The 23,619-nt window shown below is 41.2% G+C and overlaps 2 protein-coding genes across 3 annotated transcripts in view; one reads left to right on the top strand and one right to left on the bottom strand.

Annotated features, from left to right (window-relative positions):
- SOGA2 (SOGA family member 2) overlaps positions 1-23,619 on the top strand; it is a 200,715-nt gene that overhangs the window by 25,672 nt on the left and 151,424 nt on the right. The gene's annotated exons all lie outside the window — the stretch shown is intronic.
- Positions 19,779-20,705, bottom strand: LOC102872714 (coatomer subunit epsilon-like). Of its 2 annotated transcripts, XM_006891414.1 has the most exons (2): positions 20,130-20,705; positions 19,779-19,970 (listed from the first exon to the last, which is right to left on the bottom strand). In XM_006891414.1, the coding sequence occupies exons 1-2, from the start codon at positions 20,703-20,705 to the stop codon at positions 19,779-19,781; spliced, it is 768 nt and encodes a 255-aa protein (XP_006891476.1). The 2 variants fall into 2 exon arrangements, with proteins under 2 accessions (XP_006891476.1, XP_006891475.1); XM_006891413.1 differs by having other exon boundaries at positions 19,779-20,705.

Raw genomic sequence — 23,619 nt, forward strand, 5'->3', positions numbered from 1 at the left:
GAGACAGTGCAATTGGCACAGGACAGAGCCGAGTTTAGGGCTTTTGTACATAGGGTCGCTATGAGTCGGAAGCGACTCGAAGGCACATAAAAACAACAACAACAACATCAACATTTGATTAATTTATAGATCGTTAGTGGATTGTAGCAGTTTAAGGTCTTTTGATTTTATTCTGTTGAGAGGTCTGCTGTCAATGTAATTGTTGATACTTTGGTAGATAATCAACTAGAGATAATTGAAAGATAATTGAGACCTTTAAGCTGTGGTGCAGGAGGAGAACAGTGTTGAATATACCATTGATGGCCAGGAGAACAAACAGGTTCATCTTGGAAAGGGTGAAACCAGGCTGCTCCTTGGATGCAAGGATTCTGAGGCTTCATCTGACATACTTTGGGTATGTTACAAGGAGGGACCACTATTTGGAGAGGGACATCATGGTCAGAAGGTTGGAGGGATGTAGAGAAAGAGGAAGACCATTGTTGAGATGGACTGATTCAGTGACTAGGGTAATGAGAATAGGTATGTCAGAGACAGTACAGTTGGCAAAGAATAGAGCAAGTTTCAGGGCTTTTGTACATAGGGTTACTATGAGTCTCAAGCAACTCCATGGCATGCAACAACAACAACAAGAACAATCTTTTTTATTACTTTCATGATTTCCTCTTTGTGTTTGGTATTGTGTATTCTCAATCAGATGGGGCTAGATTTCTTTTGCTCAGCACTTTGTCATTCTGAGTATTTATTTCTCATGAATTCTGGAAAATTCTTATTGGAATGTTCATCAATTGTGAAACTCTCTCTTTGAATAGTGTTTCTTCCATGTTACCTTACTCCTTCTGGTATTCCTGTTAGTTGGATATTAGTTATATGTGGAACCTTCTTATGTTGGATTTTCTTATTCTAAGCTCCATTTCACTCTCTGTCTTTTGTCTCTTTATATATGTATATGCTCAAATATACATAGATCTGCAGCTCTTGTCTCATTTACCTGGAAAGAGGAAGAACACTGTTGTTTTCATTCATTAGATTTGTTTGTTTCAGTGAGTTTACATTTTATTTCTAGAATTAAAATGTTGCTGTTCTTTTTTCTTCTTCATCATGATCATCATCATCATCATCTCTAGTTAATCTTTTAAGTCTTTGGACATTTTAAACAGTCATTGTCTCTTGATTTGCTCTGTTGTCTACTGTTCTCAGCCTCCTAATCTACTCTGTCAGATCTGCTGACAAGTGGATTTTCTTTTTTAAATGCTTTAACTTCTTCCATTGAAATGTTTACCTGGGTCTTTTCTCAGAGACCTCAATTAAACCATTGGTCAGACACCATTTTGAATTTCTTTCTGTGGAGCTCAGTACCAAATGGTTCATGCCACCATGAGCAGTCATGGCATGTGGCATAAACCTAGACATTGTATGCTATTGCAAAGGAGATTTTTCCACAATCCCGGGCCCTGAACAGAAGGTCACTTTCTCCCCCCCTGCCTGGTTTCATTTACTGTCACTGGGAGGGGGATACATTTCCTTAATGGGTTTCAGAGGAGATGAACTAGAGCCTCCTCTTATTCCTGTGGATTTGATGGCCTCTACGGATCTATTTCTGGATCTCGCCCTTTCTACTGTTTCCTCTCACCCCAGTGCACATCTTTACTACCTGTTCTGGCTTTCAATTCCTTCTACACTCCTAGCTCAGGTAATTTTTCTTTTTTCTCATGAGTTCCGCTTTGTTTTTAATTTTTGTATTGTATCCAGCATGCCTAACTATTGATTGGAGAGAGGCTTGCAATTTGATGCTATGTGGTCAAAACAGGAAATGACCCTTCAGGGAGCTGCTGAAGCTCTGGGGCCCATGAGCATATTCTCAGCCACGTCATGTAGCACTTTTGTCTCTGTCTCTATTTCCTCCTCTCAGGCTGCTCACCAGCTTGCATTTCTCTTCAGGCATCTTCTTACATCTTCCCTGACACTAAATGATACCTTTTCAAACTATGGTATTCCCAAAGCCAGGAAACATACATATATGCAAACCTGGTAAATGATTGAGTGCTGCTATATTACAGTGCAATAAAGTCGTATTACCTGTGTTTCCAGACTTTATAGCTCACTTGCAAGAAAACTTATGCTTGAGTCAGCCAATATGAAGGATCTTGCGGCAGAGTTCTCACACTGGGGCACCAGCGCATCTCATAGGATGTACACCAGGATTTTTATTTTATACTGGTTTACATACAAAGTTTGTTAAGTTCATATACATTGTTTTTCACGCTGGACCTTTCCCCTTTCCTTTACCAGTCCCTCCCTCCACCCATCCAATTGTGCAACCCTATGTTTAAGCCCCCTCTAGGATCCTTGTACCTGTTCTACAGTAATGGTCCTATGTAGTATTTGTCTTTATGTAACTGAGATAGTTCACTTAGCAAAATGCTCTCCATTCCTTCCCATGTTAGATAGTAATTTACCAAATCATTGCTCCTGCATGCTGCATTTCATTGTATGAATGTACCATAATTCTGTAATCTCTTCCATTGTGGTTGGACATTTGGGCTGTTTCCATGTTCTTGCTATGGTGAATAATGCTGCTATGAACATTGGTGTGTAAGTTTGTGTTTGTGCTTCAGTTCTTATCTTCTTAGGGTATATTCTAAACAGTGGAATAGCTGGGTCATATGGAATTTCTATGTTCAACTTTTCGAGGAAACACAAAACTGCATTCCAGGGTGGTTGTACCATTTTATAGTCCCACCAACAATATATAAGCGTTTCTATCTTGCCATGTCCTCTCCATCATTTATTACTTGATGCCCTGTTAAACTTTGCCACTGCTACTGGGGTAAGATGACATCTCATTGTGGTTTCAATTTTCTTACTGCCAGTGATTTTGAGCATTTATTCATGTGTCTGCCATCCACAGATTTTCTGTAAAAAGTCTTTTCATGTCTTTTGCCCAATTTGTAATTGGATTACCAGTATTATTATTTTTTTTTTCTGAAGACTCTGTAGGAGTCTGTCAACTTTCGTTATGAGACCCTTGTCTGAGATGGTATTGCCAAATGTTTGTTCCTAGTCAACAGGTTTTCCCTTCACCCTGTTGGGAAAAGTTTTTGATGAGCACAGAGATTTAATCTTTAGAAGGTCTCATTCATCAATTTTATCCTCTCCAGATTGTTAACTTTTGGCTGTATTTGTCAGTCCCTTTATACCCTAGGATTTTGATGATTTTTTTTTGATCAGTGGTTTCCCTTTGGCCCAGGCAAGCAGACAAGGTGATAGGTCAGAACGTAAAGTTAAAAAAGCAGGCTTCTTATATTAGTCTGATACTCCCTGTAGGACATCTCATGAAAAATAGAATGACAATTAGTGTCATTTGCTAGTTGTAATGTGTTATGTTGTTATGTCCTGTCAAGTTGGAACTGACCTATAGCCGACCCTCCTGTGGGTTTTAGAGACAGTGAATTGCACAGGAGGAAATTGCCCATCTTCTTGCCAAGGAGCAGCTGTTGGATCCGAACCATGTGCCTTTGGGTTGGCAGTGTGGCTCCTTAATACTACACCACCAGAGCTCTCATAATAAATAGCAAATGTTCAGGTGGAGGAGGGTCCCTAGCTAGAAAAGGATGCAGTCGATGATACAGCTTTAGGTGATCTGCTAAGTTGATTTTGAAGTAAAACGGGGTGGAGGATGGGATAAGGAAAAAATAATGATGTCTAGTTAAGCCTTCCCCCAATTACTGACATTCAGGGAGGGAGAGAGTTGAAAAGAAAAAGGAAAAAGAGTGAATGTTTACTAGCAGCAACAAACCGGGGGGAGGTTAACATTTTTGCCACTATAAGCATGAGCTTCATTCATGGGATTCATTCATTCATTCAGGAGTCGAGCAAGAGAAAGTCAGATTGGGCCGAGGGACTGAGGCTAGAGAGGATTAGGAACAGGTCAGCAACTGCCAGAAGATTTGGCATCAATATTTCTAAATGCGTAAGCTGTAAATGGAGCAGTTTTGGTAACTGAGAAGAAAGGTGTTTTCAACTAAAACACCATAAATCCCCCTGAGAACTGATTCCTACTGTTGCTGAGAAGAATGGATGATGGAGTATCAGTCTGTTCTGGTCATTTAGAACCACTTCCTTGCAACCTTTTCTTGTCAAAAATCAAGATGGAATCACATCCAAATCCCTTGGGCCCACTCTGGGCTCTGCAGGAGCCATCAAGTTTGACCCTTCCACAGTGGTATGTGCCTGCAACTGAACTTGTTCACATCTCAGAGGAGGCGAGGGATCTAGCCAGGTTCAAGCATTTTAAATTTCTGAGAACTAAGTGATCCAAACACATAAGGAATTATGTTTTACTGTCAGAGGACTATCTTGTTACCACTTTATATGATTGTAGTTGTTGGAAAAGAGAAAATGATGTTGAGGTGAGAGGAGGGGGAGTTCTGAGCATAGTGTAGGTGTGTGTTAAAGTGGGCAGAAGTAACTGGATTTGACAACTTACTACTGGCAGGGTAGAAAGGTTGGCAAGGCCAGACCTCATGCTGCAGCTCAGGATCACTGAATGTTAGCCTCCAAAGAACCCCTGGATGAGCAGCAACCTTTCTTATTATATACACGAGGAAACCAGGGCCCTTCAACTACCCAGTTAGGGACAGAATCGAAGCTCTAACCTCCCAGCCAGCCTTCTTCCTTCTCTTTTTATCTTACCTCTCCAGATCCTTCTTATTTTATCATTTAGAAAGAAAAGTCTGATTCTGAGCATCAGAACTTGGAAACCCTTCTGAAGGCAGCTTGAATGGAGTGCCTCTCAGGGGAAGCTGCTGGTGTCTGTTGTGGTGGCAGTTGCCTCCCTGGTGGGCTGATGAGGGAGGACATCTGCCTCCTTGACCAGTGATGCTGTCTATAAAATTAATCTCTACTTTCATAAGTATTTATTAAGGTTCTTGTTCGTCTCTACTGAGAAAACTATAGGCAAAATAAGGACTTAGGAATTCACTTTGAAGGGAGTGAATGGTGACCTTTCTTTGTTTGGGTGTCCCTGATCACCACATAGCTCCCCTAGAAAACTAGTGAAGGCCCTGTTCAGAAGCAGCGCCTTTAGATGCACTTTGCCAGGCAGGTAGAGGTGATGCTTTGATCTTGAGAATATGCTTACTTGGCCTTACTCTTTGAAAGAGGGTGGAACCTTGGACCAAGGGCCAGGAGACCTGGTACTTGTCCTTGATTTGCTGCTTGCAAGCTTTGTGATGAATGGGAAATCTTGGGATCCTCTGAGCCTGACCTTTTCTCTCTGTGAAGTGGAGAGGTGGACTGATTGGTCACTAAGATTCTCTCTAGCTCTGTTGTTCAGTGGCTTTGTGGTTGACCAAGCTGTTTCTGCATCACTGATCAAATCTAAAGGTTCATAGGATGGACTTTTTCATTCTCCAGCTCACAAAGAGCTAGGACTACAAGAAGTTAAATCACACTAAATGTCACAGAATGTTGATTTTTCTCTCTGAAGCAATACTAATAAGACTGAAAGCAAATCATAACCCTTCTCTTGGATAGCATAAAGAATCAAATAATACCGCTACAACATCTTCAAATAGGTCACTTCCTTTTGATTTATGGGAGTTCCTTCTCAAGTCAACTTGACATGGGATCACCCTCAACTCTCATGTTTTCTAGGAACTTCCCGTGGGCCCCCATCCACTGGGCAGCCATAGGGTAGTGCCCAGTGTCTTACCACCCTGCCTTCCCGCAATGTCACCTGCTCAGGACTTTCCAGCCACAGTGCTATGGTCAGTGTGATTCCTCACCTGGGGCTGTACCCTTAGCACACCTCCACCTATTGGAATCCTGCTCATTCTGACTCTCCCGAAATGGCCCCACCTCACTAAAGCTTTCTTTTGCTACTTTTTCTGAATGCTAAACAAACTTCTTCAGATGATTAAACTTTTACAAGCGTTTGACCCCACCCTTTTAAAAATTAGTTGTAAATACTATTATTACTTACATTTTTATAGTATTGTGTTCATTACTACTGTATTCAAATAGGTGGAGGGGGTGTCTGTCTGTGTTGTCATCTTGCTGGACTCACCTGTTAACTCTCAGGAAATTTTTCTAAGTTCTTTGAGATATTCTACTATAGACAATCAGGTCAATCAGGTCATCTGCAATTAGAGACATCTCTGCTTCTTTCTTTATAGTGTATATCCTTTTTATTAACATACAACAATACCACATCACCACACACCAACAGCATGCTTTTTTGTTTACTTTTCTTGCCTTACTGCTCTATTGACAATGTCTAATATTATGTTGAATAGCAATGGGGAAGCAGACTTTTTTAAACATTGTTTAAAAATTCTATTATTTTTTTGAGTGTACTGTCAAATCAGATCTGACTGCTACAGGAGGAAATTGCTCCTCCTCCAGCAGAGTATCTGGTTGATTCGAACCCTGTACCTTTGGGATTGCAGTGCAGCTTCTTGCCACTAAGCTACCAGAGCTCCCTAAAAGCAGACATTTTTTTACTCTTACTTAAGGGGAAACATTGAAAACATTCTCAACCATTAAGTATAATCTTAGATGTTTCTGTTTTATGTTACTTTTTTATTTTATTGTTGAGAATGTACATAGCAAAGCACAGCAGTTCAACAATTTCTCCTTATAAAATTTAGTGATAGTGTTTACATTCTTTGAGTTTTGCAACCATTCTCATTTTCCTTTTCTGAATTCTTCTTCCTTCATTAACATCAACTCAGCTGTCTATTGTGTTTCTGTATAATTAGCTGTAGGTATTTTAAAATACTCTATCAGGTTGAAAGTGGTGGTGGTGGTGGTGGTCTGTGTCATTGAGTTGACGATGACTGATAGCAACCCTGTGAATAATGGATCTGAGCTCTGCCCTATACTGTGCCAACCTCAGCCTCGCCACCACACTTTAGCCATTGCTACTGTGCCAGTACATTTCTTCGAAGGTCTTCCTCTCTTACGCTCTCTACTTTTCCAACTATGGTTTTCTTCCACAAGGACTGGTCCCTCCTAACAACATGCCAAGTATTTGAATAATGCCAAATGTGGATTTTGCATCAGCTAATAGGTCATGTGATTTTTCTGTTACAGATTGCATGGCTGATTTTTGAATGATGGACTAGGCTTGTAAACCTCTAGTTGTAGAATTCTTTTTATATTCTACTGTATTTTATTTGCTTATATTTTGTTAAGGATTTATGCATCTGCATTCAGGTTGGATTTTAGGGTTGTTGTTTTCTTTTAATACTTTGTCAGGTTGTCAGATTTTGGTATCTGTGTAATACTAACTTGATAAGATGAGTTGTAAAGTATTTTTCTTCTTTTCCCATGTAGAATGTGTACATTGTTGTTCTTGTTTCTAGGTGTGTTGAGTTAGAACCTACTCATAGCTGACCCTCGCAGAGTCTTTTCAGTGTGTAAATTTCATGTAAGGAGATTGTCCATCATTCTCTACATGAGTGGCTGGCTTATTTGAACCACATACCTTTGAGGTTGGCAGCACAACCTCTTTACCTCCAGGCCACCAGAGTTTCCTAGCTTGTGCATAATTGGTGCTTAGTCTTTGAGTGTTGACTAGAGAAACCCTATAGAACTGAAGATTTCTTTTTTTGGGGAAAGTTTTTAAGATAAGAATTATACTCTCTTAAGCATTAGAAGGATATTTTGATTATTTCTTTCATATTGAATTAGTTATAGAAGTTTGTACATTTTGAGGAATTGGTCCATTTTCTCCTGAGTTGTCAACCTTATTTAGGTAGAGTTATTCGTAATACAATCCTGTATCATGTATCACCTAAATCCATAACATGTCCTGAGAAATAGAATATTAGGTGGTTTGGGTGTTATGTAAACATACCTAAATCATGAGCAATTGCACTTATTGATTTTTCCCTAACTTGTAATGCTATGCTCTGTTTGTTTTTTGCTGGCAGATCTGCTCAAACTTATAGCAGCCCCATGTGCACAGAACAAAGTTGTGCCAAATCACCACCTTGCTACTGCTGTTGTGTGCTGTTGAGTCAGAACCAATTCATAGCTGACCCTCCTGCAGGTTTGCAGAGGCTGTACAGCACACCAGAGACTACCCGTCTTCTGCAGAACAGCTGATGAATTTTTACCATGTAGCTTTGTGTTGGCAGAACAGTTCCTTGCCACCAACCCACTAAAGCTTCCTTCTGAGTGTTGCTGTGTGCTGTTGAGTTGGACTCAACCCATAGCTGACCCTTCATCAGGTTTTCAGAGACACTTAATCACACAGGAAGAGATTGCTAATCCTTCTCTTGTGGAGCAGCTGGTGGATTCAAACCACATGCTTTTGGGATTACAGTGCAGTTTCTAAACATTAGGCCACCAGAGCTCCCTACTTGCCACCTTAGTGTTGTTTAATCACCTTTTGCTTCATTTCCAAGTTGGTTCTCCTTTGCCTTTGCTGCTGTTATCACTAGCAGTGATTTTGCCGCATTGGGGATCCATGATCCACTTCATGGTAAGACTTTGAAAAGAAAATGAAAACATACTATTACAGCACTCTAGAGCCATTCTATGTAGTATTAGATGCCACTACCTATAAGTTGAAGCATGCAGTGTTACATAGTGTGTTTTTCTTCTTAAGTAGGAAAGTCCACATTTAAATAACAATGTAATATAATTCCTAGGTGCTTATGACTGGCAAGACATAGTATTATAGATTATCCATGTACTGTACCATTATATGCTCATCGGTGCAATCACTATGTATATAAGAGACATGAGATGCATGTCTTGCCTCAGGGAAGAGACTGTTCTCTTGATCCTGGTGCATCTATTAGGTTTTACTTTCCAATGAAGATTTCTGAGCTCTGTCATAACCTTAGGGGACCATGGACATATATGTAGTTGGACATTACCTGAATGGACATTATGGAGCAAATAACTCTATGTCTTATCTGTATCTTCTACATTTTATTCTTTTGTCAATCTTCCTAGAGATTTGTTGATTTATTGACCATTTAAAAGAGCTAGCTTTTGAGTTTTCTCCCTAATGTTTTTGTTTTTCATTCAGTTAACTTCTGTTCTTATCCCTCTGCTTCCTGTTGGTCAGCACCCTGAGGTAGGTGCTGCCCCGTAGTGACCTGTGTACCTCAGAGGGAAGCCTGCCTGGTCTTGCACCATCCTGTTGTGCTTAAATCCACTGCTATAGTCATTGTGTGAATCCATCTCCTTGAAGACCTTCCTCTTTTTCACTGACTCTACTTTTCTCTGCATCCCATCCTTCTTGGGGGACGGGCCCCTTCTGACAACATGCTCTCTTCGCTGCTGGCTGCACTTCTTCCAAGGCAGGTTTGTTCTTTTGGCATCCATGGCAGAGTAAATGTTTTTTACCAATACCACAAATGAATTAGGGAGTTCTGGTGGCCTAGTGGTGGGAAGCTGTGCTGCAGTCCTGAACACATGTAGTTCAAATTCACCAGCTCTTCTCAGGAGAAATATGGGCATTCTCCTCCAGGGTGATTAACTGCCTCTGAAACCCCCCTGAAGGGTCAGCTGTGGGTTGATTCTGACCCAGTGGTAAAAACCAACCACAATTTAAAATAAACCCTTCAGTTCTTTTTCAGTCTCATATGAAGCATTTGAAAACAACATGGCTTGGATCAGACACACTTCAGTCCTCAAAGTGACATCCTTCCTCTTTAGGATTTTAAAGAGGTTCTTGGCAGCAGATCTGCCTAATGAAATCATTTGAATTCTTCCCTGGCTGAGGATGTGACCTGTTTGGATGATATATCTGTGTGGACACTGGAAACAAATATGTAATATCCCTGTTGTTGAGCAGTGTGTTCTAAAGGTTGTACTTTTCAGAATATATTTTTAAATGCTTGTTTTTATTTTTTAAATTTGATTTTTCAATTATTATTATTAATTTTAATGAAAATTTACAGAGTTTGGATTTCCATTCATTCATTGTTGCACTTTTCTTCCTGCCCACCCCTCCTCCACAGTTCACTCTTCTCTTTGAAAAGTAAAAGAAAAATTCTTTCTTTGTTATACAATCCCTCCCCCAGGTCCACTCCATTATGTAGCCTTCGCTCTGGACTCCCATCATGACAATAAAACCTAATCACAAATCCCTTTTAAACAGTTTTCTCCCTCATCTGTTTCCATGTAGTATACATTATTTATCCCATCTTTCTCAGTCTTCCCTCAACCCCGATGTCAGTCCCATTTTACAACAGTTTTGTGACTGAGATAATTCACTCAGCATAATGTCCTCCCGGGTCACCCATTTTGAATAATACTGCATGAGTTCCTTGTTTTTCAGTGCAGTGTACTATTCCATTGTGTGAATATACACCACAGCTTCTCTATCCATTTGTTTGTTGATGGGCACTTGCTTGCTTTTATAAAGCAGTGTCTATAGATTTTAGTTATACATATTAGGAAGAATAGAGAAATAAAAGTCTATTTCATCTCCCTGGAAGCAGAAATGTCTTATATCAAGTTGGATATAGATCTTGAATGTTTTCTAATAAATTTATGCATTCATTCTATATCAACATTGATATTACTTTTATTGCCACTTAAGTGAAAGTTTACAGAGCAAATTGGTTTTCCATTCATACTGTTTTGTGACATTAATTACAGTCCCCACAGTGCAACAGTATGCTTCCTGCTTCCTCCTTGTGAGCCTCATTTCCATTCATTCTTCTTTGCTACCCCTTTGTGCCTTTAGAGCATTAGACCTGGGCCAGTGCTGCCCTTTTGATCTTGTGTAGTTGATTGTTCTAAGGAGTGACACCTGCCTGGTGTTACTGTTCTCCTTAACAGTCCTGTCTATTGTTTGGCTGAAAATTGAGCCACTAAGTGAGTTCAGGCAATACACATTTTAAAAGACATATCAAATTCTCTTGCTTGAATATACTGACCTGGTCTTAACTCTTTTTCCTTACAAGCCATTTGCTATTAAACACAACGGTGTCTTTTGAAATGCAAATACAGAACTGCTCTGTTCTATTCAGACACCCTTTCTCTGAGAAGTGCCTCACCTGGGTTAGCCCTCAGAGCCTGAGGCCTGCCTCCTCAGCTAGCTCTCTCAGATCCTCTGTCCTCCTCCTGCTCAGCCTACAGGCTTTCTTCCTGCACAGTGGAGGGCATTCTCCTTGAGCTAGCCTGCCTTCTGCTTGTGGAGCTCCTTCCTTGACCCTGGACATTCCTGCTCTGACAGCCCCACGTGAAGCACAGCCTGTCTACCAGTGTCCCACCTTCCTGCCTGCCTCTGCCCACTGCAACTGGCACTTGTTCTGTGTGCTTGTTTCTAGTCTGTCTTCCTCATTGCGGTGTAAAATTCCTCTCCTGTTCATTGGCACATAGCCGGCACCCAGTAAATGAATGATTTAACAAAATTGTGTGTTGTTATTTAAGTTATTTTCAGTTCGTTTGTCCTAATCATAAAGAACGTTTTGACCTAAATACATGTGCCTTTTTAAATATTTGTTTTTTCAGGAAAGCTTTCTAAAGCTAGTGGTATAGTGGACACTCCTGCCCCAAATCCAGAGCCCCACTTAGCCACTTAGTGGTATTTTTACTGCTCCAGCATTTGCCTTAGAACATGAGTGGTGCCACTTGCCCCATCCTCCTCAGGTACTCAGTAAATAATGAATAAAGATTTTCTTTTTTCCTTGGGGAAAAGCCCCACATTATTTATGAATACCATGGTGAGGAATTTCTGATTCTGCAAATGATTACCTCATGATACCTAGTAAAAACCAGTCATTCCATCTACGTGCAGGTCAGATGTTTTGACAGTGAATATTACCTTTCTTGGTTAGTGATAAGAAAGGCTGCTTCTGTTCATTACTTTCTGAACATTCAGCTGGCTCATGGTGTCTCCTCCTGGGTTTCCAAGTACCCACTGTCCCCAGTGAGTTGATGCTGTCCTACAGGAAGGCTGCTGGGAGAAGGAGCAAGCTCTGTGACAGCCCATCAGTCTGCATTCAGACTCCCCTTTCTCACAGAGGGCTCACATTTCTCTCTTTGTTCACCATAGAGTCAGAACTGACCCATAGCTGACCCTCCAGTGGGTTTTCAGAGACAGTAAATCATATGGGACAAGATTGTCTATCCTTCTCCTGTGGAACACCTGATGGATTTGAACTGCATGCCTTTGGCATTGTGGCACAGCTTCTTACCACTAGGCCCCCAAGGTCCCTTTCTGTTACCTACAGGTACTTAAAGAGTAGAATGAAATCTGTGGATGTCAATAAGATGGATGCTGTGTTGATAACTGCTTTGCTTAATTGTAATTAAAATGTAGACAGTAATTTAGACTTTCAGCAGGCATTTGTAACATATGTCTATGGGAAAAATACATAAATTGTTGTAGTTAGGTGCCATTGAGTTGAGTCCAATCCATAGTGACCCTGTGTACAACAGATGGCAGCTTTACCTGATTCTGTGCTGTCCTGCAGTGTCCACTGTGTTTAAGCCCGTTGCTGCTGCCACTGTGTCATTCTCTTTGAAAGTTTTCCTCTTCTTTCCTGACCTTTTTAACCATGATGTTCCCTTCCAAGGACTGGCCTTTCTGACAATATACCCAAGACTTTATCTCACCAACTTTGTTTCTGAGGAGCACTCTGGCTGTACTCCTTCCAACACAGACATAGTAGTACATAATCTACTTATTGTGCTTTTCCACAATGCAAATGTGTCAAGTCATCTTCAGTCTTCTTTATTCATTGTCCAACTTTAACATGCCTATGAAATAATTGAAAATACCATGGCTTGAATCAGGTGTACCTTAGCCTTTAAATTGGCATCCTTGCTCTTAAGCACTTTAAAGATGTCCTTGACAGCAGATTTCCTAGTGCAACATTTCTTTTCATCTCTTGACTGCTATCTTGGGCATGGCTTGTGGATCCAAGTAAAAATAAAATCCTTGACAGCTTTAATTTTTTTCTCTATTTTTCTTATTTCAAAATTTGTCCTTGTTTCTTGGGGTCTTGTCACATTTATGAGCTGTAAATTGTGTTACAGAAATATAATTTAGGAAACTTTAACTTCAAATGAAGAATAAGGTCCAGATAATTAGATAGAAATTTTGAGAAAATATCAAAGCTTATATTTACTTCCTAAAGTATACTTTCTTGCCATCTCTCTGACTCAGTGTGAGCCATCATTAAATGAATTGTATAAGCCGAATAAGTACTTCTGTTGGTTTTCTATGTCCTGTAATAAAAAAGATTATTCAGCACTGGAAAGATGCCCTGTTACATCTCTGGTTAGGTTCACAGTCACGCAGAATGTTTTACCACCAAGCAGTTGATCTGGGTAGTCTTTGAGTTTCTGACCAGTGCTTGGTCCTAAGGGGCATTAGACCCTAAGCTCTGCCCAGATGCTTTTCCTGACGATTTATTCATATCAGTTGGTTAATTCTGTTACGGAAATGATATTTTGTTAGATGCTTTGGTTTTGTCATGGGTTCCCAACATGACAAATGCTTTCTTTTGTGACCCACAGCAATTTCACAGGAATAAGAACATACAGAAAATGTTGGGTGGGTTCATGAAACACTTGGTGTTTGAATATAGATGTGGTTCATCTTTGGAGACTAATGGTTGGTAGTTGCTCAGGCAAAGGCAGTAGCAGTATTTATTCATCAAGCACTTATTTATGCTTGTTACTGCTCGCTTTCTTCCCTGTTGAGTCTCTCTTCTCTGCATTTGGACTCCCTGTTGGAGGTGGGGAGTAAACCGGTAGAATGATACCAGGAGCTCCTGCCAGCAAACCAGGGTGAGAGTGAGACAGGCAGGGCTTGTGGGTGTTTACTTATCTGTCTTTATCTCAAGATTTAGCATTGATAATTTTTCATAAATGAATCAAAACCAATGCTGTAAAAGTCTTCATTTGTTATTTTTTAAGTTATGGAAAAAATGAAATTAAAAAGTTATGTAATTCTAAACAAGTACCCTTTTGATTAATTTATTGTTGACATTTTGTACTGTTCTTTCAGAACCAAGTCATAGCTGATACTCGGTGAGTTTCCAGAGGCAGTAAATCCACAGGGGAGGAGATTGCCCATCTTTCTCCTGCAAAGCAGCTGGTGGATTCAAACCAAGTGCCTTTGGATTGACAGTACAACTCCTTACTGCTAGGCCTAAAGCACTTTTAATGACCAAAACCTTGAAACCTACAGTTTAAGGCAAGTTTAAAGACTGTTCCGTCATGAGTGAAGGCAATTATTATGGTTGTAAGAGCCAGCTCCTCTTTCTGACTGTGCCACTTTTTCCTTTTCAATTTTGAAGTTGAACTGGGAGCTTGTTGCTCATTTTTAAGGGTCCTCTTGGTCGGGTTTTGGGTGTAGGTTTGTGTTAAGTGAGGTAACTTCCAGGATCCCCTCTTCTCTGAGATGTGTGTCAGGCACCAGAGAGAATTGTGGAGAGAACAGGTAGAGTAGGGCTCCTGGGCCTCACTCCTCTGGACATTTTGGGTCAGATATGTCCTGTGTGTTGTAGGATATTAGTAGCATCCCAGTGTTACCAATGGATTGGAAGAGATCCATATTTGTTTCTGTTCACAAAGAAGATGATCCAGCTGAATGTGGAAACTATCAAACAATGTCATTAATATCACATGCAAGCAAAATACTGTTGAAGATAATTAAAAAATGGCTAGAACAGTACATAGATAGGAAACTGCCAGAAGTTCAAGCAGGATTTAGAAGAGGCCATAGCACCAGAGATGTCAGATATCATTGCTGATGTCAGCTGGATCCTAGCTGAAAGTAAAGAATACCAAAAGGATATATGTGTGTGTGTGTGTGTGTGTGTGTGTGTGTGTGTGTGTGTGTGTGTGTTTATTTTATTGATTATGCAAAGGCATTTGGCTGTGTGGATCAAAAGTTGTAGCTGAAATGGAGAAGAATGGATATCCCAGAGCACTTAATTATGCTCATGTGAAACCTCTACTTAGACCAGGAGGCTGCTGTGTGAAAACAGCAAGGGAACACTGCATGGTTTAAAGTTAGCAAGGGAAATAAATTAAAAATTTTAAACTAATTAATTAATTGAGTGCATCAGGGTTATATTCTCTCTCCATACCTATTCAATCTGTACACTGAGCAAATTATTTGAGAAGCTGGACTCTATGAAGAAGAATATGGTATTAGGATCAGAGAGAGACTCATCAATAACCTGAATTATACAGATAACACAACCTTGCTTGCTGAAAGTGAGGAGAACTTGAAGCACTTGTTGCATATCAAAGAATATAGCCTTCAATATGGATTATATCTCAATGTCAAGAAAACAAAGATTCTTAACCATTGGACCAATAGACAGTATCATGGTAGAAGAAGAAAAGATTCAAAGTGTCAACAACTTCATCTTACTTGGATCTACAATTAACACCCTTGGTAATAGCAGTCAGGAGATCAGTGGACACATTATACTGGGAAAGTCTGTGGTTAGGAATCTCTTCAAATTATTGAGGCCATGATGTCAGTTTGAGGACTATGTTGTGTCTGATTCAGGCCATGACCTTTCCAGTCATTTGCTATGCATCTGAGAACTAGACAGTTAATAGGGATGACAGAAGAATTGTTGCCTTTGTTTGAATTGTGGTGTTGGAGAAGTGCACTGACATCCCATGGACAGCTAAAAGAACAAACAAATATGTCTTGGAGAGGGTGCTGCATCCAGATTGCTCTTTGGAGGCAAGTATGATGAGGCTTCAGCTCACATACTTTGGGCATGATGCCAGGAGGGGCTATTTCTTGGAGAAGGACATGGTAGTTGTAGAGGGTTGGTGAAGGAGAGGAAGACCTTTGACCAAGTGGATTGAAATGGTGACTGATGCTATGGGCTCTGATATGTCAGCAAGTGTAATGATGGCACAAGATAGGACAGGGTTCATAGGGTCACTATGGGTTGTACTCTACTCAGTGGCACCTAAAAACAACAACAGCAGTAGCATCCCTGGTCTCTACCCTCTGAAACCTCCATTATGACAACCAGACATTGTCAGATATCTTCCAGAATAAGGCAGGAACCACTGGCATGGTGAGGCAGCCGCAGCCCTCCATCCCCTTTGCTGGAGCCCAGGAGGGAAGAATCCCAATATGACCCAGCCATATGGCATTGTGGGTGTATGATTGCCCATGGCTCCCATGTCAGGATTTTTACTCTGATAGAGGGTTTGCTTGATTGTGGGGTGTCTGAACAACATTCATTTTTGCATGTTAGAAAATCTCTCATCTCGTTACATTAAGGCATCAGATCCTGCTCAGCTGTCCCAGTGAAACCTGTAGGTTTCTTAGTTTTGATCTCTTGAGGAAGGTCCACCCTAGATTTTCTAACTCCATGAAGGAACTGTAGAATGTGCACTTTAAAATAATTATTTAGACATTTGGCTGATGAAGAAGCAACCATGCTTGGAGCAGATTTTAGCAAGTTGCTTCTAGAACCGCTACCTTTATTTATGTGGTGAAAGAGAGTGTATAAACTCATGCCAGGAGTAAGCCCCTATCCCAAACTTTGGTTGCACATAAGAGTACCTGGGAAGCTATTGAAAATCCTAATGACCAGGCCACAGCCCAGCCCAGTTAACTCGGTCTTGGGGTAGGCCTAGATGCAGTCTCTGTGCTTTCTGCAGATTCCCAGGTGGTTCCAGATGAGCAGGGCTGCTGCCCAATGTATCTCAGTGACCCAACAGAAGTACTGGGGGTTAATAAAGGGTAATAAGAATTCTGTAAAAGGAGATGTGTGATGATGACAACTTGGGTTGACTTGTTTGAACTTGTAGTCCTTTCCATCAAGATTTTGAACCAAGTTTGTTGCTCTAGCTTGACTCTCAGCTGAGAAGTTGTTTTCCAACGTAGATATAATAAATCAGCATCTGATTTTTATAAATATATGTAAGTACAGACTCTGATTTTGTGTATCTAGGGACCTCTGGTTGCTTAGTGGGTAAGAGCTGTGCTACCAACACCAATACAGGTGGCTTGAATCTGTCAGCCACTCAGCCACAGGATAAAGATGGGCAGTCTCCTCCTGTGTGATCTAAAACTTCTGAAAACCCATGAGTCACCTATGAGTTGGTTCAGACTCAATGACATTGAACTGTGTAGGTTTGTGGTAGAAATTCACTTCTCAACAGGAGGTCCAACCAGTTCCATGGCCAGCTTTCCTTCAAAGCAGGGAGCCTCAAGTGAATTAGCCATCCTTCAACGTATAATTAATTACTCTGAAGAGTTAGTCAATTCACAGTTTTAATTGTTCTATCTATATGGCTACAGAAGTTGTAAAGGATAATAACTACATGTGACTTTCTGTCTATTAATTACAATTTTCCTAAAACAGATCAGAGGTCACACCCTAGTCTCCTCATGTAAGTGAGCTGTTTGGCCATGCTTAATTTTAACCTGTCTGTAGCTCCCACTCCTCCCCTCATGTCAGCTTTTTAGCCCTTGGACCCTGCATATTTAAGTTATCTAAGAATCCATTCTTCCAGCTGTGGTGGAAGATGGCACTGACTGTAGCTGGAGGTGTCATTCCAGGTCACCCCTGGATGAGATTGACTGGGGTAGAGATGGTCATTACAATGTGTTTGCTGACTGGTCACCCCAGAGTCATATCTCTGAGATGTTTGCAGGTTGGTCACTTCAGGTTCCTCGTCCAAGTGTGGGGTCTGCTTTTATTCAGCCACTCTTGGAATGTTGTGATTGTTATGTTTTGAGCGTTGTTCCAACAGCCATTCACAGTACAACAGTGCAACCTTATCCATTCCTGTACCGACCTCACAATCTCAGCTGTGTTCAGACTCATTACTGCAGTCCCTGTGTCAGCCTGTCCCATTGAGGGTCTTCCTTTACCTCACTCTGGCTACTCTTCTTCCAAGCCAGACCTTTTTTTTTTTTTTAGTCCATGGTATATGCAGTGCTCTCCAATTGATATTCAGTTGATACTCCATGGATTCCTCGAGGCCTGCTTTATGCAGCTTCAGTGCAGCCTGGACTTCGTCAGTACCATTGGTTCTTGATTATATGCTGTTGCTGCTTCATATAGCTCAGTGTTAAGCAGTTCATTTTTGGTATAGAGATTCTGTATTCCTTTCATCTTCTTACCAGGCTTCCTGCATCATGCAAGAATCTGCCCATAGAATCTGAGTACTATAACTTGAAGCTTAAATATTTTTATTCAGTTATTTCAGCTTGAGAAATGCTAAGTATGATTTTGCTTTTTCAAGCTTTTACAAATTTTCTCGTTAATAGTTTGCTTCATCCTCTCAAACTACCCTTTGAAATCTTCTGTTCAGTTCTCTTATTTCATCATTTCTTCCTTTTGCTTTGATTTTTCAATGTTCAGAAGCATGTTTCAGAATCTCTTTGACGCCCCCTTTGGGTAGTAGAACATGTTTTCAGTATAAAAAAGGAGTAAGTGAAGTGTAGTTTATAAGCCCAGGCAGCTTTTTTCTCTTTATCCTTGCTGATTTCTTTCATGTGGATTGTATCCATTAGGGATATAATAATGACAAGTAACTAGGTAAAAACGAGAAAAAGTCTGTAAATAAGAGTAAGGAGTTGTTTGTACCTTGAGTCAAGACAAACTAACTTCTGACCCTCCAGTGGGTTTTTGGAGGCAATCCATCGCATAAGAGGAGATTGCCTGTTTTCTCTCCCATGGAGTAACTAGTGGATTTGAACTACCTGCCTTTGGGTTGACAGTACAATTCCTTAGCCTACCAGAGCTCCCTGAATAAGACCGAGTGAAGTTCTGCCTATGAGTTAACCACTGATTGATGGTATCCTATATCTTGGGATCAGAAAAGTGCTCTAAGCACATTATCTTGTTTCCTCTTTAAAGCAACCCAGGCAGCTAATAGTGGCGGACTCATTTCAGTTGTGAAAATTGAACCTCAGGAAGATGAGATTACTCACTGCAGCTCACGCATCTTGTAAGTGGCAGACAGGACTTGTATAACATTGATTATAAGGGACAGGGTAAATATTTGTATCTTTTCTTCTCCTGAAGAGAAATGTGAAAATCGAGTTGTTGTTGTTGTTGTTAGGCATCCTCTAGTTGCTTCCAAACCTGTGCTCATCAGGGAAAAGCCAGGTCCTGTGCCTCCTGTGATAGCTGTTGTGCTCCAGCCCGCCGCTGAAGCAGCTGTGTCAGCGAGTTTTGTGGATGCTCTTCCTTTGCTTCTCTCATTATCTGCTTTTTCAAGAATGATGCCTTCCCCCCCCAAAGACTAGCCCACTTTTTCAAACTAGTTTTTCAGCATACATAATTAAATAGCTGTGATAAAAGGTTACAACCCTAATGCACACCATTCCCACATTTAACCATGCAATATCTCCTTACTCTGTTCAGACAACAAACTAGGAGCAAGTTTGGAATGAACACAATTGTTCTGGGATTTCCGTTCCTCTCGGTGGTAGCCATAATTTATTATGGACCATACAGTTGAGAGTCTTTGCCTAGCCAATAAATCATCTTTTGGGTGTAATCTCTGCTTTTAGCCAAAATCTGTCTAACATCAGCAGTGATCTCTCTTGTTTCACAGCCACTTCTGAATCCAGCTTGAATTTTTGGAATTTTCTTGTTTGGATACTCTTTAGCAACATCTTACTTGAGTGTGATATTAATGGTATTGTTAGATAATTCCCACTATTTTTTTGGGTGGTGCCCCTTTTTATTAGTGGGAGACGGGGGTGCTGGCACCAGGCTTCCAGGGTCTGGCCGAGAAGTGGTGGGTGCTGGTGGGATGGACGCATGGATGTGGTCGGGGTCAGGTCAGCCTCATGCGCTGGGAGCGTACTGCAGGACCAGCCGGTCAAAGTCATTCTCCTTGGCCTGGTACTCCTTTATGAATGGATGGGACCGGTGGGAATCCTTCAGCTGTGACAGGTAGTGGTTGGTCACCTCAGGGGGCTTGCCCAGGTGCTGTGACAGGACAGTGAGGTTGATCAGTGTCTCTGGGTGGCCACTGTCCTTATCGAGTGCCTCCTGCAGCACGCCCTCAGCATCTTCCCAGCGGCCCTGAGCCATGTGGCAGGCGGCCTGGCCATTGAGCAGCAGCAGGGTGGACGAGCACTTGTCGGCCAGCTCCTGGAAGGCGTAGTATGCGTCCTGCAGCTTGTCACCACCCACAGCTAGATTGACCCAGGCAGTGGCCAGCTGGGTGAGGGTGGCATCCTTGTCCTGGTCCTGCATCTTCTTCAGCTCCTTCCGGGCAAGGTCCAGGCGGTCCGGCTTCAGCAAGATCTGCACTACCATGGCCGAGCACTCGAGGCTGTCACCCTGGTGCAGGGCCCTCAGCGCGGCATCCGGGTTCCCGTCGTGCAGGTAGATGGAGGCGGCCATCAAAAGGAAGGTGGTGTTGATCACGTCCACGTTGCGACTCATCTCCCGGTCCAGGTGTGCCACCACAGCGTCCCTCTGGCTCTCACTGACAAGGTACTCGGCAAGCATGCGCACAGCCTGCAGCTCAGGGACAGAGGAGGGCTTGATCTCATCCAGCACCACACCATACTTCCTCTGTGCGAGGTATGCTCGGTACAGGAAGACGTCTCGCTCCACGTCCCTCTCTGGACTCGAAGGCTTCACTCGCTGCGCCTCGTTGATGCACTGCTGGTAACTGCCAATGTAGAAGGCATTCTTCACGTCAAACAGCTCGTCCACCTCCCCAGAGCCGCCGGTGGCCGGGCCGGGGGCTGGAGGAGCCATGATACTGTCCTAATTACCACTTCTTTTCAGAGGACCAACCATAAAATGGGAACAAAGAGGAACCAATCCACTCAACCAATAAAGAAACGGCATAACAAACTACTTAACAGACGCCAGTGAACATATCCACTGACACAAACATAAACTATCACAAGCAATTATTTTAAAGAGCCTGAAGAAGAAGTTCCAAAACAGAATCTCTAACACTGGTCTTCATATCGTGATCCACAAAAAAATTATAAACCACAAACAGATAAAAAACAAATCACCACTGAACCCTGACCACCATCACCCAGCATCATAAACCCGAAACTACCCACCACAGTCACACCAATTCCGCTTACAAAAAACCGACACAAACCCGAGAAACCAACCCAACCCACCCTCACCCCCGGACCCACAACCCCCTTACCACACGAGAAAACAAAAAAGCACTACCAGCCATCCAACAATTAAGAAAAAACAGAAAAAACAGGAAAAAAGAGCAAGATAGGACACAGAACACAATAAGCAGAAAATCAACCAATCTCTCCCAACTTACGCAGAAATAACTCCAAATTCAGGCAAATAAGACCAACATAGCCTCCAACACAATGACGGCACCACAACACCTCAAACCATGTTGTCAGCCCACTAACTAAAAATGCGACCTAACACGGAAGCGCAACAAGGCATACATAAAAAACTACTAACTGAAACAGGTAGAAGCCAAAAAGTGACTTCCGCTAGAAAGACTCGAAAAACTTCCCATCTACATTTGAAGCATCTTGCATCATTAAATAAGTACCCCAATGAAGCAAAAACTAGAAAAACTCAAACCTGGAAAAGGCAGAAACACCTCACAAAAGAAAAAACACAGAGCACACACAAACAATATGAAAGTCGAAAGCCAACAATCTTCAAAAGTGAAAAAAATAGCAAGACCCATAAAAAGAAAGCAGCCGAGGAAACAGCCTCACAACCTCCACACTAATAAGAAACACTAAATAAAATAGCCCAAAAAAAAGAAAAATACAAAGAAGCTCTGCAGACAAAAACTACAGAATAAACAAGGAAGGAGGCCTCCAAGAAATTCCAAACCTCTAGAACCGAAGAACATCAGAAATCAGGACATAAAAAAAAAAAGATCTCAAAATCCAAAAAGATGACAAAAACCGGCGTATACAACAACAGTCCTTATCAAACTGCAGAAGCTCACACAGCAGAAGGCACCACAAACTAGAAAAAGCTAAGGGGGAAAAAAACCATGGAGCCAAAACAAAACCAAAACAAACCCGCCAGAAAGCCTCCAAAACCAGTTAAACAAACCCCACAAGGGAGCCCAGAACACTACAAAGAAGCAGAGAGAGACCCACAGCCACCTGCTCTAAACCTCAAAACAAATATAGCAAAAAGCTACACAGTATGCCACTATGAGAACGGACCAAAAGATCTCAATATATGATCCCAATGGGGGAGAACACCAGGGAACGGAAAAAATCTGAAGAGGCCGAATAACATCAACAACAACAAGACCATACAAAACTCAACTGGCGTATCAATTCTAATGAAATCCGGATAAACTAACAGTAGAAAAAGAAAAGGCACTCAAGGCAGCTCTAAGGGCAAAGTGGCAAAAAAAGCAACAGCAATCCAAAAGGGAAAAAACAGGGAACAACCAGACAAACAGCGGAAGAAAAAGCCACAACCCCACATATCAGCCAAAACCAACTGCACGCTACACAAATAAAAAAAGAAAAAAATATCTAAAAAAAAATTTAAATTGTGTCTCTCTTACTGCTGCGGATTTTGAACATTTCTTCATGTGTCTTTTGATTACCTGAATGTCTTCCTCTGTAAAAAGTGTTTCCGTTATTGTAAAAATAGAAGGATAATTAGTAAAACATGTTTGGGAACACAAGAGGGTGGTCTGAGAATGGGAAGGGGCAAAACTACAGGGTTGCACAGTTTGGTGGGTGGAGGTGGTGGAAAAGGAAAGGGGAAGAATCCTGGTGAAAAGACAGGGAAAGATGGACAAGGGCCCATAGTGATTAATTTTATAAAACATAATGCATGAGACTGATGGTAAGAAACACAATGTGAATGAAAATTAGTGTGAAGCACAATGTATATGAACTTTGTAAGGAAACAAATTAAAAAGAAAAATATTTTTTAAAAATTAGATAGGTTAAACTCAGCATCAGATTTTGACTCTTGTGGACTTGTTTTAATTTTCTTCAGCTTCAATTTGAATTTCTGTATGAGTAATTGATGATCTGTTCCATAGTGAGTTCCTGGCCTTGATTTGATTCCTGATAATGAGCTTCTCCACAATTTCTTTCCTCTGTATCCCCCTCCCACCCCCCTTGCCAGTGAATTGGAGCAGATTCCTAGATGACCCTTCAGCAAGCTTGCAGAGACTATGTTGCACAGGAGAAGGAGGAGATTGCCTGTCTTTCTTTTAAAAAGCAGCTGGTGAATTCAAACTGCCTGCCTTTGAGTTGGCAGCACAACTCCTTGCCTCTAGGCCACCAGAGTCCCTTCTTTTTCCACAGATGCAGTCAGTTTGGTTCTTGTGTATTTCCTCAGGTGAGGATCCTGTATATAGTCATCACTGATGCTTTAAAAACAGGTATTTGAAAAAAAATAAATAATTGTAAAATTCTGTCATATGCTTTCCATTCTCATTTCTGTCAGGAAGGTCATACGTTCCAACTGTCAGTTCTTCATTTTCAACTTTTGTATTCCAGTCACCAATTATTATTAATGCTTCTTGATTACATATGTTGTCAATTTCATGCAGCAGAAGTTTGTAAAAATATTTATTTTTATTCATTTCTTCCTTTAGTGATGGATGTGTATGTTTAAATAATAGCTATATAAACAGATCTTCTTTGTACATGGATGGATATTATCCCATCACAGACAGCTTGTA

This window comes from Elephantulus edwardii, unplaced genomic scaffold (genome assembly GCF_000299155.1).
Source record: "Elephantulus edwardii isolate Elephantulus edwardi_28Jun2011 unplaced genomic scaffold, EleEdw1.0 scaffold00097, whole genome shotgun sequence".
In the NCBI taxonomy this organism is placed as follows: domain Eukaryota; kingdom Metazoa; phylum Chordata; class Mammalia; order Macroscelidea; family Macroscelididae; genus Elephantulus; species Elephantulus edwardii.